The sequence below is a fragment of the Lagopus muta genome, chromosome 3 (assembly GCF_023343835.1).
Source record: "Lagopus muta isolate bLagMut1 chromosome 3, bLagMut1 primary, whole genome shotgun sequence".
Taxonomy (NCBI): domain Eukaryota; kingdom Metazoa; phylum Chordata; class Aves; order Galliformes; family Phasianidae; genus Lagopus; species Lagopus muta.
In genome coordinates, this window is record NC_064435.1 from 50,556,830 (window position 1) to 50,576,995 (window position 20,166).

General features: G+C 44.6%; 1 protein-coding gene across 2 annotated transcripts in view; it reads left to right on the forward strand.

Moving 5' to 3' along the window:
- The first annotated feature begins 665 nt into the window (after positions 1-665).
- RAB31 (RAB31, member RAS oncogene family) overlaps positions 666-20,166 on the forward strand; it is a 59,732-nt gene continuing 40,231 nt past the window's right edge. Inside the window, exon 1 of one of the 2 annotated variants that reach the window (XM_048938592.1) lies at positions 666-798. In XM_048938592.1, coding sequence (XP_048794549.1) covers positions 760-798 — 39 coding nt within the window. In that variant the 5' untranslated portion in view covers positions 666-759. The remainder of the gene's footprint in view (positions 799-20,166) is intronic. The other variant, XM_048938593.1, reaches the window with a different exon arrangement.

Consider the following 20,166-nt stretch of genomic DNA (forward strand, 5'->3'; position numbering starts at 1 on the left):
TTGCTTGAAAATCTGCTGTGTTTTCTTTCTCTTTGCTAAACTCCCCTAAAAACTTAATGCTCATTAAACACTGAGAACGTCTGTGATGCACTTCTGCTCAGGGAGGTGATGCAGTCACTGTCCCCCAAGGTGTTCACGAACCGTGTGGATGCAGCACTGAGGGATGTGGTCAGTGGGTAGAGTGGGGATGGGCTGAGGGTTGGATTAGATGATCCTAGAGGTCCTTTTCCAGCATTAAGCATTCTACGATCATTTTGATCTCTTTGTTCTGTGTGACTTAGAACCCACGACAGACAACTCCCTGACAGACACAACTCTCTTCTGCTTCTCCAGGGCTATAGCACACAGGTGCTTTCCAGAAGCCCTTGAATTTGGCTACCAGGAATACGGGGGGGAGGGGGGTATCTGCCAACTCCCTTCACTGATTTCAGAGGACTGATCTTGACACCAGCTGCAATTTGCTATTCATCATTACTTTTCTGTGTGTGGGACGCAGCCCAGGCGCTGACTGAATCAAAACAGGGGTGGTTAACATTAGGGCCGTGTAAAAACAGAGTCGGCCTTTCCCCTCCTTTCTGCGCTCACGAATCCGCAGCCAGACCCCGGTAGCGGCTCGCAGCTGAGTCGGCACGGCCCCGGGGCAGCGCCGAGGCGGGGCCGCATGTGACCGCGGCGGGGGCGGCTCGGTGCTGTGCCGCGGCGGGGCAGTGCGGAGCGGCGGCGGCGCTGGGCGATGCGGAGCGGCCGGGCCCCGGGCAGATGATGGCGATACGCGAGCTGAAAGTGTGTCTGCTTGGAGTGAGTAGCGGCGGGGACGGGCCGCGCGCCGGGGGGCTTCCCCCTTTCCCTGCTGGTGGAGGGCGAAAAGGGACGGATTTGCTGCCTCCTTTCCTGCGGGCCCGTCCGGGGGCCGGCGGGCGGTGGGAGCCGAGACGGGCGGTTCGGCGGAGTGAATTCCTCCACTCAACGACCTCTGGGGGACGAGGGGGCTTTCTTTTTCTTTAGTTTACTCTATTTGTTGTTGTTGTTAGTTTTGAACTTCTTTTAAAAAGAGGAAACTGTTAGGAGGCGGGACATGCCGCCCCCTCCCCGCTGCCCGAGCCCCCAGCGGGTCCCCGAAGCCAGCGCCGCTGCGCGCTCCGAGCTCCGACACCATGGGGCCTGGGCGGCGGGAGGTGGAGGAGGGCGGGATGGGGCGGCCCGACCCCACCGGGACGCTCGCGTGGTGTGAGCCCCTCAGCCTCCTGCTGCTTGCCGTGTGCTGAGCTTATGGGCTCTCGTCTTTCACTCGACTGCTTACAGGAATGTCCTTCTTGCAACTTTTGTCTCGTCTTTCACGTTTTTCTTTTTGTGTATTATGTGTGTGCGTTTAACATTTGGAGCGGCGATGTGCTTAGCTGTGCAGTTTGGCTCCGCCTGCCCCTGCTCTGCCCTGCACGGAGGGAACTGCGCGTCTGAGCATGCTGGTGGGGTGGCAAACAGGCCCTCTCCTCCACCAGATGCCAGCTGAGTGCTGCTGTTTGCTTTGGTGGTTGTGGGCTGATGTTTGGACTTACTAATCTTAGTGGTCTCTTTCAAGCAGAATGTTTCTGTGACCTCCAACATGTGGGATGTGAGTTAGGCAGCTTTTAGTGATGTATTCCGTAAGCATTCGGGGATCTATGTGAAGAAAACTTTTTGGAGTGAATTCTTTCACGCAAAGCAAGTGAGCTGAACATTTGGAAAACACACTACTGCAGTCCCTCCTGCTCCCTGCTGTTTCTGTTGACCCTTGGTTTGGATGGATGGCATACTTTGCCCTGAGGAGGTGCCAGGATGTGTGCCAGGGCATGGGGAGTTCAACCCAAAGTGTTTGGCAATGGCCATTCCTCCTTTCTTGATGAGAATTCCCGCCTTCAGCTTTTAAAATGGCACAGAGACAAAATAAATGTGGTTTATACAAGCCTGAGGAGTCTGTGGTAGAACATGTGGATATGTCTTTATTTTTTATTCCCCAGTAGAAAATCCTGTAATTTTATAGAGATGAAGTGTCCTGTGAAATGACATTCCTCTTGCCCGCTGCTTGTTGCTGTTTTGTAACATTGCAGTGTACTGGAGGTTTTGCAGGGCAATTGTTTACTGCTTTTAGAGCAAGAGAAGAAAGCTATCATGCAGCTCTGTGTTCCTAGGAGTATGCAATTAATCTGTAGATTCATTAAAGTGGCAAGGTGGCAGTTGAAACCCTCAGGAAGATGTAAACATCTGTAGTTATATTTGCTTAGAAGATAATGATTAGGGGGATGTCCTTTCCTGCGTTTTAATAGTGTATAATTCTAGGAAATTATCTCTTTTGATCCAGCGTGTCTCATTTGCTGTGGAGGCTGATGCTTTGATTCTTCTGAAGTAAGGAATCCTTCATATGTCAAATCCCTTCATGAAGATCAGACTCCCAGAACAGGGAAACTGCCTGTCTGTGTGAACAACTGCAGTCATCAGTCAGCTGATCTGCTAGAAGTTAGATAGGAACCTAAAAATTTGTTTGTGCATCTACTGAGAGGAGCCTTGACAGCTGCCTTCTCCGTCAGTCCTAGGCCTGGCTCATTGATCTGTGTTGTATCTAGTAGTGCCCTTGATAATTAGTTAAGTCCAACATGTCCAAGTCCTAAAATGAATTCTTATTCTCATTAGAAGTTAAGGACTAATTTGCTTTATAAACCTGCCTTGCTCTCCACTTCTGAATAAATCAGACAGGAGAGTCACTGATTCACTCTGCCTGGGTACCCTGATCTTGTCTAGACCTTGTCTACAGCCTTCAGCTGTGCAGAGAGCCTAGACTTCAGTTATTTCTGCCAGCTCAACATTCCTGAGTGAGGGGGAGCTTGCAGCTGGCTTAACGTTGGCAAAGGCAGCATCTCCACATACCTCGAAGCCCAGCTTGGCCATAGAAGGTGCGACTGGAAGGGTGAGGAGAACAGAGAAAACAGGGCTGTGCTCCATGCTGCTCGCTCCTCCCGCCATGCTGCAGGACCAACATTTGGCCTGGAGCCATAGCAGCAGAGATAAAGAGCAAGTTGATGGCTCTTGAAGGAAACCCCGCAGTGCTTGGGTCATGCTGCAGCACAGAGGAGAAGGTGGCCCATTGTTTTCAATGTAAATCTATCAAAACTTGGATTTTGGTGTCTGCATTTTGCTCATTCTTCCTCAGAAGTAGCTTGTGTTTTTTAAAACTCTGTGGGCGTGATGAGAGGAATTTGGAGCAGCCCAAGTCGGGCACAAGGAGATAGTCCTGAGGTTTATGTAAAGAAAATACTTGCAAGAGACTGATGGAGGGGAATTTTGGGGCAAATTAAGCCATATGTGAGTCATTTGGAAGGCTGGCTTTGTTGGTCATGGAGCTTAGTTATTCATGGATCTGGGAAAGCAGTGCTCTTTGAGTTGAGGTGGTTTCTGTCTGCTCCTGCGCTGGTAGAAACAGGATGCCTGCCTAATAGATCAGTGCCTCATGGCCTCAGGTGGAAGAATAGGCAGATAGAAATTTACAGCTATCCTGAGTATGCTGCTGTGCAAGTGGCCTCAAGCCTGCTCTAGAACTACTTCATGTGGTAAATTACCGCTGCTGGGTGGTGATGTATCCACCTGTGGAATGCCTCCATCTTAGTACAAGCAAATGCTTGAGCATCTGCTCCAAGCCCTGTCACGTCACCCCGGATTCCTCCTGGCCTCTCATTCTGACATGTTTGTTCACATCAGTTGCCCCCACGTTAGTGGTTTCTGGTGCTGAGCAGGGTATAGCTGTGCTGTGGGGGGGGGGTGAACTGCAGCTGCTGTTTGGCCTAACTGACTTCTTGAGTGGAAACCCTTCCAAGGGAGTAAAGGAGTGTGGTGTGGAGGGGCCAAATGTGCTCTTTCTGTGTTGAAGTGTGGCTGATGGGAATGGCGTCCAAGTGTCCCAATGGGGCTGTGGCTGTGGAGTGCCCTGTGCTGTGGCTGCCGACGCTGTCTTCAGGCAGGCTGAGGAGCAATTTGCGGCCCTTTGCCAAGTCCTGGCATAGATGTGTTGCAGCCACGGCAGATGTTGCCAGGTCTAGGACTGAGGTAAAGTTTCTTGTCTTTGTCACTTCCTGAGGAAACTTTGACAGCACTTTAGAGAGGCTTTGGGAGGTGGCTTGCCAACTATCATCTGAAGTGACTTCCACTGCTGCTTTCCTTTTGGTTTTGTTTACTACACCTTTATGTTCTGACTATTCATCACAGGACCAGAGGAGTTAGGACTGAGAGAGACTTAGAGGGCATCCCTTGGTTCTAAAGCTCATCTTAAAGCTTTTTTGATACCCTTGCTCTAAAACCTTGTGACAGTTTTCTGTTCTCCCTAGGGCTACCTTCCAATGCTTATATGTGCTTACCGTAAAAAGTTTTTTCCAAACATTGCACCTAAATCTTCCTTGCTTAAGCCTTCATTTTTTTTCACCCATTTGTTTGTGTTTCTACTTCCTTGCTTGCTGGAAGACACTTTCTGCTAGCATGTAGCCTTCAAATGCTGCCTGCAATTGGTGAGCCTAAGCCTATAAGTAGAATGCCATCTTCACTGTGGGGATGGTCTCCTCAGTGGTTTCTCTACCACCAGATTCCAATGGCCAGCTATGGAGAACAGTTTGTTACATTTGTTGGTGTCCTGCGCCTTGGTTTGAGGTGTCTGCACGTGGAGCATGGAACTGAGCACACAGCTGTTTGGTATTTAAAGTCATTGATTACATGATAGTAATTTTCTTGAGGGCAAAATCTCAGTTTTCCCTATCATGATGTCATGATAATGTAAGGATCTGGATTGAGCTTGATGTTGGAACCTGTGGAACTCAGACATGTTAGACCTTACATAGTAAGAAGTTTAAGTACCCACTCTTCTCTGTTAAGTAGCAATTATATGGGATGTGGATGACTGAGAATCTGTTGGTTTGTGTTGGTGTTTATAGAAGACTACCGTTTTATGTCTTATTGGACTCTAAGATGAGCTGCAGTGTTGTAGCCCCAAACTGAATTAGAGGAACCAAAGTAGTGCAGAAGACAAAAGTGGCTGCAAGTCTTGGAAATTCTAGCCCCATATCGGATCATGCACTTGGCTGGACAATGATTTGAAGTCCTTGGAGAACCAAGAGGCAGGCAGCCAGACACGCAGGGTTAGTGTAACTGCCCTGTTTCCTTGTGCAGCCTGGTGAAGTGTACTCTGAAGTTTGCACTTAAGTGAACTCATGGTGCTTCAGTGTTCCATTCCTTTACCCCGCCATTCAAAAGAGCAGTCCACTGGGGCACTGAAGAACACTGGGACTCTGGTTATTTTGTTTTGAGGAAAAAAATAATTATATAAAAAATCAAATTATATAGCAAGTGAGAAATGCCTTTTCTCCTGTATCAATAGAAAATTATGTTCAATATTTTTTTCCTATTACATTACAGAATCTGTTTAAGTGGCATGATAAGATTTTTTGCAGTGTAGACACTAAATATGTAGGTAAACAATTTATCATGTAGAGCTGTGGAGGATTGGAGTTCAGGTTTTCATATTGACCTTGGCCTTACTGCTTTCCTGACATACTTCCAAACATTTATTATGTTGTATCTTCCAAAAATTTTGAGTGGAATTACTTAGAAAAGTCAGTAAACTATGTTATGACCTGATTATCTTTCTAGGGAAAGATAAATGTGAAGGCCAAATTCTGCTTTCGTGTACAGCAGCTCAACTAGGCTGGTGGTTATGGAGAAGTAGAAGGCAGAACTGAAAATGCTTTATTTTCAGTAGTTGCAAAGTGTCTGAATGGGAAGCTTTTTGTCACTAATAAACTAAGCAGAAAAATAATTACCTGTGGTTGACTGTTGTTGGAGAGGAGGGTGTGTAACCAGCTCCCATCACCCAAGCATCACCTCAACTCCCATCCAGTGGTTTTGACTTAGTTGTTGAATGAGACTTTGCCATCCTGATGTGGCTGTTGTCCATGAATCGCACGCAAGCTGTTGTTTTACTGTTTGACAAATCGTATTTATTTCTCGTTCAGGCTTTCCCAGCTCCTAGCTTCTCTCTTTTTTGCTTTCCTAGTATTGGCTAAAAAGCTGTGAGACTTCTTGTTGAACAGTAATCCTGAGAAAAGAAAATTCTTTCTACTAAAATAAGGAAGTTGAATTGGTGGTAAACTCAGTGTTTTGAAGAATGAGTGTTGTGTTCACCTTCCTTACTGAAGCAGTGCTGAGGCAGTGTGAAGCAGTCACAAACTGTGTATAAAATGTGCGGGGGGGGTAAAACATGCTCATTCTGTTTTGTTTTGTTTTAATTTATATTTAAAGTCTGTTTTCTGAGGTTTGTGTTGATAGTAAGACTTGTTTTCACAGCAGTAGCTTGCTTTGTTGCTGTTTGTTGGAATTCAAATTTAGGGAAGTGGCAGAATAGGCAGTAGCTGCGCTGATCTTGGGCAAATACCCCTGAATCTGCAGGGCTTTTGCATTTGTATAGAAATTACAATGCTGGTGGATTTTGCTAGTGGTAAGTTGATTAAAATATGTGGAGGCTGTAGACTCTGCAAGTGTACTGGTCGGATGAATGACATTATTTCTACAACTCCTTGTTGTGAGGAGCAGAGAGGCTACAGCTCTGCTCTAGATGATTTCAAGCAGCTGTCTTTTCTTTTTATCTTACTTCTGTTCCCTCTTCCAAATGCCACCTGCCCAATCTTCAAGGTTGGAAAGCCCTACAGGATTTGCTTTTTGAGCGTGTATTTCCAGTCTACATCCCATTCTCAGAAAACAAGCTGTTGAGTGTAAGGCAGCTTATTTCTTCTCTTCAGTGGCTATGGTGACTGTATCTCTACTTCTGCTGACACAGAGCAGTGGTTTAGATTGTGGTGTGACTTCTTGGTCATTGTCTCTACCTCTGGAGGCATGATAATTGTCTGGAGGCATGATAGTTCCTTTGCTTTCATTTCCCTGAGCTGCTTCTGAGACCAGACAATGCTCAGCAGGTGGGTACCCAGAGATTCCTCCAAAAGGGTCAGGAAAGCTGAAAAACTGGGAGGTCTCACTCTGATTGGCACACTGGATCCTGACTGGATTCCTGCAGGGAAGAAATGTTTGCCCTGGGTAAGATGGGCAGAGTGCTCCACAGGCAATTTAGCCTTGCAGTCTGGTGCAGGAGCCAGGCCCACAGCAGCTGGCTGGGGACCAGAGACCACAGCCCCCTCTGTGTTGTGGGAGCTCCCCGCTTTGTGGCCAGAGCTGGCTGTTGGGTTGCTGACTGGGCTGGCTCTGCCTTCTAAGGAGGAGGAGGAGGAACATAGCTTCCTATTTGCTTGAGGTCTCCTTTTCTAATAGACTTTCCCTTTGAAAGCCACTGTAAGTTCAGTCTAGTCTTCTCCATATATACATAGTATCATTAAGGTTGGAAAAGACTGCTAAGGTCATCTAGTCCAGCTGTCAGCCGCCCCACCGTGCCCACAAACCACGTCCCTCAGTGCCACGTCCACACGGTTCTTGAACACCTCCAGGGATGGTGCCTCCACCACCTCACTGAGCAGCCTGTGCCACTGCCTCACCACTCTGAGAAGATATTTTTCCAAATACTCAGCCTCAATCTCCCTGGTGGGACTTCAGGCCATTCATTACCCCTTATCCTATCAGTCGTTATCTAAGAGAAGAAGCCAGCCCCTGTTGTAGCTGCAGAGAACAGTGAGATCCCCTCTGCATATTTCTAGCTGCTGAGCCTACTCAACTTTGCAACAAGTTTAAGCCAGTTTATTTCCCCCCCGCCTTTCACTTCCTTTGGATAATTACAAAAAAACCCCTTTACCTTAATTCAGCACTAATCATGCTGCATGATTGGATTGCGCCCTGCTGGTTGGCAGGGTAGAGCAAGCTCAGTGCTCTGCTCCCTGTCAGGGCTTGCTGTGCCCCTAGGTAAGTTTGGCCACTGTCACAGACAGGAAAGCAGAAGCTTTTGCAAGCAGTCAGTGGACACGAACAGCAGGATACTTCAGCACACTGTCTTGTGTAAGCAAATGCCAATGTTATAATTTACAGTCTCCAGGCTTGCAGAGCCATTAATGGAAGCTGAACAGCAGTCAGGGGAACAAATGTTTTTTATTTCCATGTGACTATTTTTAAACATAAATTCTAGTGTGCGGTTTTCATGTTTTTTGGAGGATAGGGTCATCTTTTTGGTTTTGCGCTTTGTGTTTGGAGCGGAGTAAGTTCTTGTTTGGGAAACACGTGGAAGCACACGTGCATGAGATCTGGCTCCTGAATGCTTCGTGTCCTGAAGTGATTGTTTCCTGTGTGTCAGCAGGGTGACAGGATGTGGCTGACGTCACTGAATGTCCCGGCTGGACTGGTTACTCTGCCGTGCACAACCGCCGTGGATTATAAACATTGTCAGAGCAATCTTTTAAAGTGACAACTATTAGCCTTCTGTGTGGGCTTCTGTTGGTATTGCTTGAAGCAGATTTTCCTTTCCTTTTGAGCCTGTCTGCAGACAGAGTTAGAAGAGCTTCTTAAAGTAGGCTTAATTTTGATTGATTTATTTATTTTTGCCTATTTAATTCTGGAGCAAACAAAGCTGAAGTATAGATAGAATCTAACCATTCTCCATCAAAGCTATATTGTAGAGCGGTGAAACAGGTCTGAAGTCACTCATGTACCCTTCTATGTGTACTGGTGTCCATTGACATGCACTGAAGTAACTGACATTGTCTGTTTTACGTTTGTAGCCATAGACTCATAGAAACACAGACTGCCCTGGTTTGGAAGGAACCCACAAGATTCCAACTCCCAGCTCCACAACTCAATCTCTGCATCTGAGAGCAGTGTCCAAATGCTCCTGGAACCTTATTGTCCATGATCACTGCTCTGGGAAGCCTGATCCTGGGTCCTGACCACTGTCTGGTTAAGAAACTCTTTCTTCCTAACCCTCAACTTTCTCATCATGGCTCCATGCTGTTCCCTTGGGCTCTGTCACACAGAGCAGAGCTCAGCGCTGCCCCTCCACTCCCTGTGAGGAGCTGCAGCCACCATCAGGCCTCCCCTCAGCTCCTCTGCTCTGTGCTGAGCACTCCGAGAGGCCTTGGTCATTCTTCATCCATCCAGCCCTCTGGACCCTTCACCATCTTTGTAGCCCTGTTGGTAGCTTGTACCTCACGTATGTTCTTGTATCTTGTGTATATTCTTCAGACATGCTGTTTTCTTGCTTTTGAGTATCGTACTGGAGATTCAGTGGCAGAAGATGAATCGTTAAGTGTTTGGTCAACATTTGGTTGGTGCCAGTGAAGGGCAGCTGTAATGGAGATCACTGGGCTTCCAGGGCATGATGAGAGCACTCACTTGATTGTGGCATAGGATTATACCTGGGTTCAGTTTGGCTCTTTGGATTTGAGTGCATCTTGATTTAAAGGAGACAAAACACATTATCACTATGGTTAGTAGTTTGGGAGTTAGAAACATATTAAAACTGAGATATTTGAGGTGCTTGTCCATGTGCAGTCACAACTTTAATCTCAAGCAGTTTCTACCATCTGTGGAAGCAAATATTATGATTGTTTGCTTAAGATAGCATGTGTTAATTTCAGAAAACTGCCATTGGCTGACAGACCCTGCTAGCAGTGCACAAAGGCACACTTCCTCACTGTGGCTGGATGAATCTGTCAACTGGTAAACTCCTGGGGGGACTTGGGAAGTGAGAAAGAATGCATTCCTTTTACTGAATAGGAAGTACTTTTCCTCTTTTTTTTTTTTCTTTAAGTGAACTAAATATAAGTAGGTGTATTTTAAGAGTTAGAAAATCGGCCCTTCCAGTGTATCTTGTTAAAGATTATATGAACTGGAAGCTTCCAACCACACTTAGGCTTTTTTGTGGGTTTTTGTGGTGTGTATCCCATGCTGATTTCAACTCTTGTAATGACTATGATGATAATCTTACTGTTAGGATAACCAGTTCTTGAGCGTGTTACAAACAAGGGTTTCTGTAGTCTTATTCCTCAAGTCAGCTTTTTTTTTAAAAATATAATTCTTGTGGACAATTCAGCAAAAATCTTGCTTTGTTTTTGTCTTAGTTTGCTTAAACATCAGTGAAGAAATTAAGCAGTTAGTCCCATGTTTAGTCTCATCCACTGATATGACACTGTATTATTTGTGCTATTTGTCTTCTACGTTTGTCTCTTTTTTTCTTCCCCCCCTCCAAGGTGTCTTTAATAGCATGCCTGAGCATTAGACAAGCATCTGGAATATGTTTTAAGCAACAAAAATGTCAGCTTTGTAAAACCAGATAATAGAAGATTACATCAGTATTTATGTTACAGAAGCCCTAATTTGAGTAGAGTCCTTGTGAAGCACAAGTTAAATTCAAAGCACTGGGCTAATCTCCTCAGCAGTGTGCTGGGGTGCATCCTTCAGCCTTAGCTGAACAGACTGAATTGATTTCCAGTCTTAAAGCTCTGCACATACTTAGACAGCTGAATGCAGTGCTATGTGGAGGACAAAGATAAAAGCTATGTTAATTAAGTATTTGAAATAACACAGATCTTGAGCCATTCCTGTCATTTAACGTTAAAAGCTCACTTTTTCCTGAACTTGGTTTTCACAATATGCTAACCTCTATGAAGTTGCTGCTTTAGTTGACTAGGTAATTTAATTGACCCATAATGTTGTGACTAGGTTTGCATTTTCCTTTAGGTTACTGTAAAGAATGAGAGAGAGAACTTCGGGGGCTTGTAGACTAGAAGAGTTGTAAAGGACTGATAGGGGAGAATGAGGAACACAGTAAAATCTGAGAAGGGGTGAGGGGAAGAGAAGCTGAAAGAAGGGAAACAAAGTCATGCAGAGCAAACAAAAAAATGTGGGGTGAAAAACCCAGCCGCTTCTTCCTTCATTTCAGCCTCCAGTTTCCTTTTTTTTTTTTCTGGTAGATGTAACTTTGTCTTACTTAGCTTTGCTTCGTTTGTGTTTCAAAACATTTTTTCCAACTGAACTCACAGAATCGTTGTTTATACCGTACTAAATTGAGCAGTACCTTTTGGCTAGTCGAGAATGACATAAGCCTGACATATCTGGTAGCTGAAAGGGAAGGTCCAGTATGATTTTTACGGGCCGCTTGACATGTCATACAGAGTGCCTTTGCCTGTCATTGTGCTGTGTCTATGGTTAATGGCAACTGTAGGCTATCCACATGGTCCACACACTGCACCAATGCCAGCTATTCTTGTCTCCTGAGCTCTGCTTATACTGAACTTTGTGGTTTAGCGAAACAATGTGAAATGTTCCCTTGTTTCCAACTGAGAGTTGCAATGCTTGTGTGCTTTTGGCCATTGTGGTTGAATCGAAGTTTCTGAGAGAAGAAGTGGGAAGAAATTATCAACACTTAAACTGACTCACAGAGGAAGGTTAGACACTTATCTCTTAGTTACTTTTGTGGTGGAGAGAGGAAGGTACATGAACAAAAACGGTTTCTGCTCGTTTAAGGGGTTTTTTCCTAAAAACACAAATTCCATGGCAGCAGTGGTACCAGCTTTGGGAGATATCAAGTTGAAAATCAGTGGGATGTGAAAACATTCAAGAAAACAGCTGCTTAAAGGATACAGCCTTATGCTGATAAAGTCTTTTATTTATTAGCTGCTTGGTGCAGATAGCTTTGCCCTCAGTATGTTCACGGCATCGCACACAATAAATCCACAGATTAAAAAAACCTCAGCCCTGGCTGCTTCTATGCTGTGCTTGCTATTACCTATTCTGTTTACTTTTGTGAGTGACAGAGGAGAATGCACCAGGTGGGTCCTTATGATGCTATTTAAATTAAGTGGTGATGTCTGTAGTGTTAGGGAGAACTTCATGGCCAGAGAAGAGATGGGGATGAAGTTGCTATTAATCTGAATGAACTAAACATAATTATTTGCAAAAAAAATCCTAGTGTATGCTTAGGTTTATGCTAACCTCCCATTGTCCATTCCCCGTTCTGCCCATCAGTTTAGGAAATAAAAACGCCTGGTTTCAGGGACCTTAATGTGTAATAAATAATGGCAAGTTTCAGTAAATCTCTAACAACTCCCATCACTTGATGCCCAGAGGGAAGGCATGCTTCATAACAAATGTAGGTTTCCAGAGACTGTGGGTGGGATGGGAAATTGTAAGGGCATCGTGGCTAAACAAGACGCTGTTGTCAGAAGTCCAAAGGTCGCTCTGTTGTCAAATCTCACTACCTCAGAGCTTCGGTGGCTATGAGAGATTCCTGACTTCACAGGTGCTGGGTGCATCAACTTGAACTGGTAAGCAGGGGGAGATACTTTGTCAGAGTTTTGGTATTTGGCCAATGTAAAGCTTCTGTTGGTTGTCACCAATGGCTTGGGTTCAGCATTTCAGGCAAAGCATGGGGCAGAGCAAGTGTATGAGGGCAAGAAGTTGTTGGGTTTTTTGCCTCTGGTGGTTCTTGGGTGCTCTGTCACTTGCTAGGATTTCACTAACTCAGATCAAAGATCTGGAGCTGTGATGCTGGTTTCCATTTGTTAGGGGAAATGTCTTTATATAGCTGCTCCCTGAAACTATGCCGCCTTTCTTGCTGTCACACACTGATGCAAGAGAGGCTGTCCTTTCTCCACAGTTCAAGTTTCAACTGGTGTTTCAGCTAGTGCTCATATGTGTGGCTTTATTCTTCCTCTTAGATATTAAATGCAGTAAGTTGCAGGTGACTTGGGAACAAACTGGGGGAGGAATGTCTGTGCACTGCTTGCTGAGCTTGTAAGAGGGCTGAATTCCCTTCAAGCTTGCCCATCCAAGTTTTCCAGGCAACTGTCTGACAATATAAATATTACTGAAATAGTAAGCTGAATACCAAGAACCATTTCCTCAAGTACTGTATAGAACTGCTGTGCATAAACTTGATTGCATTTGAATTGCTGCCTTCTTTTAGTAGGAGAAATCGAACCAATGTATTTGAGCAGTAAACCAAGTGGTTTTCATCAGACTGGGATTTCTGGACAATCTGTAATACAAAACTGTAAATGTTTGGATTGAATTATTGACTCCAGACTGACTGGAGGACTTGACAATACCTCTATAGGGAGAAAGTATATCTGTTTTTTCTTTATTATGTAGTAAGATATACTAACAAGTCTGTATTTTGAGATTCTGGCTTTAGTGATAGGATTTGTCAACAGGAGAGGTGGTGTCTTGGGCTTGTGAGAAACAGCAATTCAGGTCAGAGACTATCTCCTTGTCATACAATTGTTTGGAAAGCTTCAGCTGCTGCAAATATATGCAGGAAAGGTTCACTTAAGAAAAGAACTTGTTTTGGGAAGAATAACACAGAATTATTTCTCTTTTCTTGCTGCCAAACTATACTCGAAAACATTTGTCAGGATGCTGTTGCCTAATGTGTTTACTGAATTATGTAAGCCTCAGGTTATTTATGTCTTTTACTCTAAAAATTGAGTTTAGTTTCTCTCATCATTGCGTTGCACAATGATGATGAATGATATTTGACCAGATTATGCTGCTATGTGTACATGTGGCCTGTAGAGATAACAGCCTGCAATCACTACTTGTTATCATTGAAAATGGGAGGTATGTTGACTTGTATACCTATCCCTTTTTTCAAGTTGAAGGCTAGTTATCTTAAGCAGATGTTACTCACAAACATGTTTTTACTGTATTTTAATAGGAATTTCTATGTGAAGAGCAGTATATCAAATATGTATTTGGGGAGTAAGTTGGAAAAGGATGTTGTGTGAGTGTTAAAGGTGTCCCAAGTTTGTCCAGAAAATAATCTGGGTTGCCAGATGTCACTCTCAGTCAAATACACAGGCATTAAAACAGGATTTAGGTATTTTTTCTTTGTTTTGCTTTAGCTTCATTTAGCTTGTCCCTGATGCATTCTCACACGCTCAAGAGATCATCTAGGCTTGCACTTGGCTCCTTCATAGCTGGGAGAAGTGTTGAATAGTGATCACAACCCATCTGTAGCACCACCAGAAGAAGATTCCAGTGGTCTGTTTTCACTTCCTCACCTGAAAAATGAAGTGACAAAAATGGACATGATCCTATTTGACTATCTGTGGTGCTGCCGAGCAGGGAAGTCAGCAAGAGGGCAACAGGAAGAGGTTGATACGGTAAACTGGGGTGGTAGATTGAAGAGGTGGAACAGTGTGTCAGAGTATCAGATAATACATTTTCTTGCTGCTTTCAGGACCTCTGTTTGGGTAAATTTACCTGCTTTTCTCCGTTACGCTTTGGTCAGGAGGATCCTATGATTTGGAGATGAGTAGAGGGCAAATAAAGAAAAAGCATGAATCCTTGGATGATAGGTGCTCTATACATTCCCACAGCTATGCAGATCTCCTGAAAATGAGCAGGTAAAAATCCCTCAGGTTGATATTTTGTTCAACAACTGTACTTTACAGTTTTTTGTTTGTTTGTTTGTTTTTTTAATGCAGCAATTTATTTCTGGGATATGGAGAACCCTTTCCAGCTGTCCTTGCTGTGTTCACAGCACTAATTGCTGTGCAGTGGTCCCTTGGTGACAGCAGCAATGAGAGATGCCTATGTTTCTGAGGGAAGGTGCTCAGTCACTCTTCTTTCCAACTGTCTGTCCCACCTGTATAGTTCTTGCAACTCTGCCATGTCATCTTCCTCCCTCCCTACCCAGACTCTTGTTTCCCACCTCACTTGAGCATTTAAGCCAGTGCTCCTTTCTTCTTTCTTCCTGTTCTATTACGGCCATGTTGTCTCATTTCCTCCTCCCTTAGTAACAGGAGTCACCAGATGGTGCTATTTCCCATACAAATGCCCTCCTTTGCCTTGCAGTGCCCTCCAGCCTTTGGAGAAGGTTTTTACAGCCTTAGTTTTGTGGTGCAGCTTCCTTCACGGACAGCAGTGTTAAGGGGTTTTGCTCTTTGCCATAGGCTCTGTCTTGAGACAGTCCCTTTAAGCAGAGGTGTTCCCTGTGACTTCATCAGCCAGTGGCTTGTTTGACCCGGAGGTCCCCAAAAGATGGGACTGCTTCTGCATAGCTTGTGACCATGCTGCTCTGCTCCAAAGCTGCTTTGCTATAATGAAAGCATGAGCAAGTCTCAATTAAGGTGTCCTTTGCACTACTGGGTTCCTACCTGGTCCCCTTGCATCTGGGGGAGATTATTTCTTTGTAATTTGCAGATTCCTTGGTATGTACTGTAACTGCAAAGTGACTGCTTCTTGAAAGCTATTCCTCTTGTTTCATCCTCTCATCATTCATCTGCATTGATACCACCTTACTTCTAATAGTTGCTTTTTATTTTTATTTTTTTTAGTGGTCACAATTTTACTTGAAACTGTAGAGGATGTTAAAAACAAGGAATCTTAAGGAACTAGCCAGAACCCCCAAAAGCCACAATTTTAGATGAAGGAATGCAAATAAACACCAAGTTCCTGTCTTTCTTTTCACCAGGCTGAGCACTTCTTCCTCTGCAGCGCTCCCTTGCCATGCTGGCAAGGGCAAAAGAAACGGAATGATTGAGATTCTGCTCTTTGATTTTAATTTAATATCCTCTGTTTCTCTTGATGGTTCAGCTACCGTGCTGAATTTGTTAACATGTGAGGGGAAGGGGATGTTTAAGAGAAGATGCAGAGAACCAGATGGAAGTTTGTGGCGAAGCAGTTTCTAAATGATGTTAATAATGACTGAATGCTATTATCTCTGCTGTCCACCTTCATGCTAGCATGGCAGTGTGGTTAGCTTACGCTGCAGTATGAGCATTGATGAGACATACATATTTAAATTAAGAGCATGGATTTGAGTTTTTATGTCCGAAATAGATGAGCTTTAAAAATTGTGTTCCCATGCTTTAAATTTCTAGGCTGACTGCAGTGTTAATCTTTGTTGTTTTTTAATATGTTCTGCGGTGTTTTGTCTACAGAGTCAAGCTGAAGAGGGAAGAGCTAAGACAGTTCTGATACTGACTCACAGGCCATATTTTCTTTGTTATTTGTGTTTCTGCTTTGCATCATGGTTTTATTTGTTTTTACTGTATTGGAGTTATTTTAAAAAATAGTTTTGAAGGGAGCAACCTTGTTTTCCCTTTCCTCCTACCACCCTCTTTATAAATCAAGATTGCTTTATGACCCCATGCCAATTTTAGGGCAAGGGAGAAGAGAAGGAGTTGATAGGTCACTGAAGAGCAGTCAAGTTTGTAAGCTGTGAGTGAGCACAGCAGTCATGTGTGCCACTTTGTGTTTTCCTGACTATGAGTGACTGGACTATTCAAGTGACTGATAGTCCTCACACCCACTGCTACTGCAGTGTTAAACAAGGATTTGTTCCTTACTGCTGCTTTAGTACCAGTTCAATCACTGGCCTATGTATGAAGGACTGATAACTCTCCTTCTGACTGGGTTGTCTTTTCAGCAGTCTTGTCTTCTTTCAAAGTGATAATGTATCATCTCTTGAGTCCCCACATCTGGATCCTTTGTTAGGACAGCAGAATAATGATCTTGTAAACTCTTTAGAAGAGAATTTGGTTTTGGTTTCATAAAATATTTCACATGTAAAGATGTGAATCACTCTTGAAGAGTGAATTTTTGTTAATGTTAGCTCCTATACAGATACTAGCTGCTCTCTCATCTCTGGCCAAGCACATCCCTTTGAAAGGATGACAGAATGTTCTTGGCTTTTGTACTTTCTGGTTTGGCGAGACCACAGTATGTATAGGAGGCTCTGACAGAAGTAGATAGATGGAGAGATCTTAATATTGCAGTTCAGTTTTGGGGGAGTGTAGGAAATGCATTTTTGCCTATGCAAGAGGAAAGGATGCCACAAAATACTCAAGTTGTACTTGAAACTTGGACATTAGAGTCTTCTGTCTCTAGAAGATTAATGAGCTTAGGACCTGGTGGGAGAAAGGGAGAGAACCTGTCACAGTGAGCATATGAAAAGTGGTTTTTAGCTTTCAGAGAAAGTCTGCAAAATGGCAGAACAAATAGAACTGTGTTCACTGGCTCCAAGTAAAGCAGATAGCAGAGGAGCAGTACATGCCCAACTTTCCTACCACAGTAGGATGTGTGCAGGATGCATGTGGAAGGAAACCACATGCTGAATAATCACATTAGTATGTCAGCCCAGAATCTGGCAGCAGGCGTATGAGGGCTGAATGGGAGCAGGAAAGGTGGCTGTAGAGACATCTAGCTCCAAGGAGAGGCAGAGTTGGCAGTCACTGTATGCATTTTGCTACTCAGTGTGACCAAGTGAAAACAGATAGAGAAGGGATTAGATAATGCTATCTTATCTGTGAGTGTATGATGCACTAAGGCTTGGCTGGCAGATATATTTTTTTTTTCTTTTTTAAAATGGTAATTAGGGTTATTCAGGTAGTATTGAGAATACTTACCCCAAACACACTGTCCAAAGGTTCCTTACTACTGTAGGATCTAAGTGCTTTGCAGCTCTCACTGATTTAAATCCTCATAATGCTGTTACGAGGTAAAATCAACTAACTCTTGTTTTCATCTAAGAGCCAGTGAGTTGTAACCTGTAGAGCCAAAAATTCCTGTGCCAAACGTAGTCCTCGCAAACCTGGGAGGAGGAATTGTGCTGTAATACGACAAGGCTGGACTGACGGGGATAGAAAAACATCTCTGCAAGCAGGCAGTATGCTCCCTATCTGTAGAGGGAATTGCAATTAGTCTAATTCTAATGCATACCAGAGGAAAACACCTTATTCTGCAGCTATTTCATGCTCCACAATACTTGTGTTAGCCTGAAATTATGCTAGCGATTAGAAGTGTGGTGTGTTGGGGGGAGGGGGGGGGGGGGGGTTGCCATGGGAGAATTGACACAAAACATCTTAACTGGGTGGGGGAATAGTATATCCATTTACTTAAAAGATGCTGATGTTACTGTGTATTGCAACTGTAGAGAAGAATAGAAACATGGACAGGAACGTTCTTGAACAGCTCACATCGAGAGGACCAGAAGAGCTGTGATGAAAAGAAGGCCAAAAGAGCTGTACCTGAAGAAGTGATAAGCTGTGGAGTCACCCTGCCCTTGCAAACACAGTTGCATCAAGATGAATGCGTTCTGGGATTCTGAGGAGCTCTGGTAGTGTAGTGGCCCAGGGAGGTGGTGGAATCACCATTCCTGGAGGCATTAAGAAGCATGAGAGAGGCATACCGCACTGAGGGACATGGTTAGTGGGAGTAATGGTGGGCTGATGGTTGGACTAGATGTTCTTAGTGGTCTTTTCTGAACTTAATGGTTCTGTGTTTCTACTCCAGTGTACAGGAGTGGTGTTCCTGTTCATTTGGGAATAGCTTTTATTTGGAAAACTGCACAATAGCTTGTTAATGGTCCTGGAGGCAAACTCTACTTCCAGTTCTTCTACTTGGGATTTGTTTTGTGATCAAATGTGCCACAAACTGTTGCAGCAAGTCCAGCATGTCCCTTGTGGCTGAAGACTGTGCCTGATGTTGCTTGGAGCTCTTGTTGCAGTGGTACATTGCCAGGCTTCTGCAAGCTCTTTAGAATTCCAGAGGTAATGAATAAAGGCAATTCAAGATGGTGGTGAATGGACCACTTGGCAGAGGGCCTGTCTGGGAGGGGCTCCAGAGCAGAAAAGCTGGCTACTTTGGGTAGCAGGCTGCCTATGGCCCAGTGCTGCAGTTCTGAAAGGTATCTGCTAGCAAACCAGGAGAAAAAAGACCTGCTCTGAGAATCAGGTTGCTCATCATGGAAACAATCTATTTCTTATGATACAGAACTGTACAGAGAACTGGAATTTACAAAAGTTATATGTTCTGAATGAGAAGCATGCACTTCCCCCGATATCCAACCTAAATCTTCCCTCCCTCAACTTAAAACCATTTCCACTTGTCCTGCTGTTATCTGCCCTTCAAAGAGTTGATTGCCCTCCTGTTTGTAGGCTCCCTTTAGGTACTGAAAGGCTGCAGTGAGGTCACCCTGCAACCTTCTTTTCTCCAGGCTGAACAAGCCCAGCTCCCTCAGCCTTTGTCCCTCAGTCTTTGTAGAGGAGGTGCTCCAGTCCCCTGATCATCTTTGTTGCTCTCCTCTGGACCCTCTCCAACAGCTCCCTGTCTTTCTTGTACTGGGGGCTCCAGACCTGGATGCAATACTCCAGATGGGGCCTCACAAGAGCAGAGTAGAGGGGGACAGTCATCTCCCTGCTGGCCACCCCATCCCTGGAGGAGTTCAAGGCCAGGTTGGATGGGGCCCTGGGCATTCTGGTCTAGTATTAAATGGGGAGGTTGGTGGCTCTCCATGTGGCAGGGGGGCTGAAGATTCATAATCCTTGAGGTCCGTCCCAACCCTGGCCATTCTGTGATTCTGACAGCAGAGGAAAAGCTTCAGAGTACCTCAGCCTGCTTTGCCCTGGTTCAGCCTACAGTCATAGGCAGTATTATGTTTCTGAAGCAGCTGGAAGCCCATGTATCAGCCTGAGGCCTGTGCTTGCATTTTCCTTTTTGTGCTTATGGGTTTGTTCGCTTGATGCATCTTGCAGATGGAAAAACTGAATCCAGCAAGAAGCTTTGTGCACTTCTTCATAGAGGCCACCCTTCTGCAGGTGCCTGGGTCTTTACTGGGACGAGCCCAACGTCTGGCAGGTTCATTCAGTCTGAGGGTGTTTCTGGACTTGGGGCCTGTGAAAGGTATTATTTCTTCTTATAGGAGTGTCTTCAGAAATGTGATACCCAAATTCAGGGAGAGACAAGGGATGTGTTTAAGGTGAGCAGAAGTTTGTTGGGTAGGATGATTCATGGATTCATGGAAACAGTGATCAGAAATTGCTTGTGCATAACTCTTCCTTGTATGTTCATACAGTTGATAAAAATCCAGAACTGGTTTCAGATGCTCCTCAAGCTGCTTGCCACAGCCCTCAAGAGCAGCTGTAACTGGATTAGTAAGACATGGAAAATATTGCAATGCTGCCTGCATCTGATCTTTTAAGTAATGATTGAAATGCTAGTGGCAGGCGTAGAGGGGTAAAGCAGGCTGCAAACTGAAGTGGTTTCTATCAATTTTTACCTTGCGTTGGAACTTAAAAGACAGCAACATTCCTGTACTTGGCTTTACTTAAACCATTTGACTAAGAGCTGGCATCTGTGCCGGCAGCAGAAATGCGGGCTGGGTGTCTCATGCCAGGTCTTCCACAAGGAGCGATGTTCCTCTGAGATACCAGGCTTGAC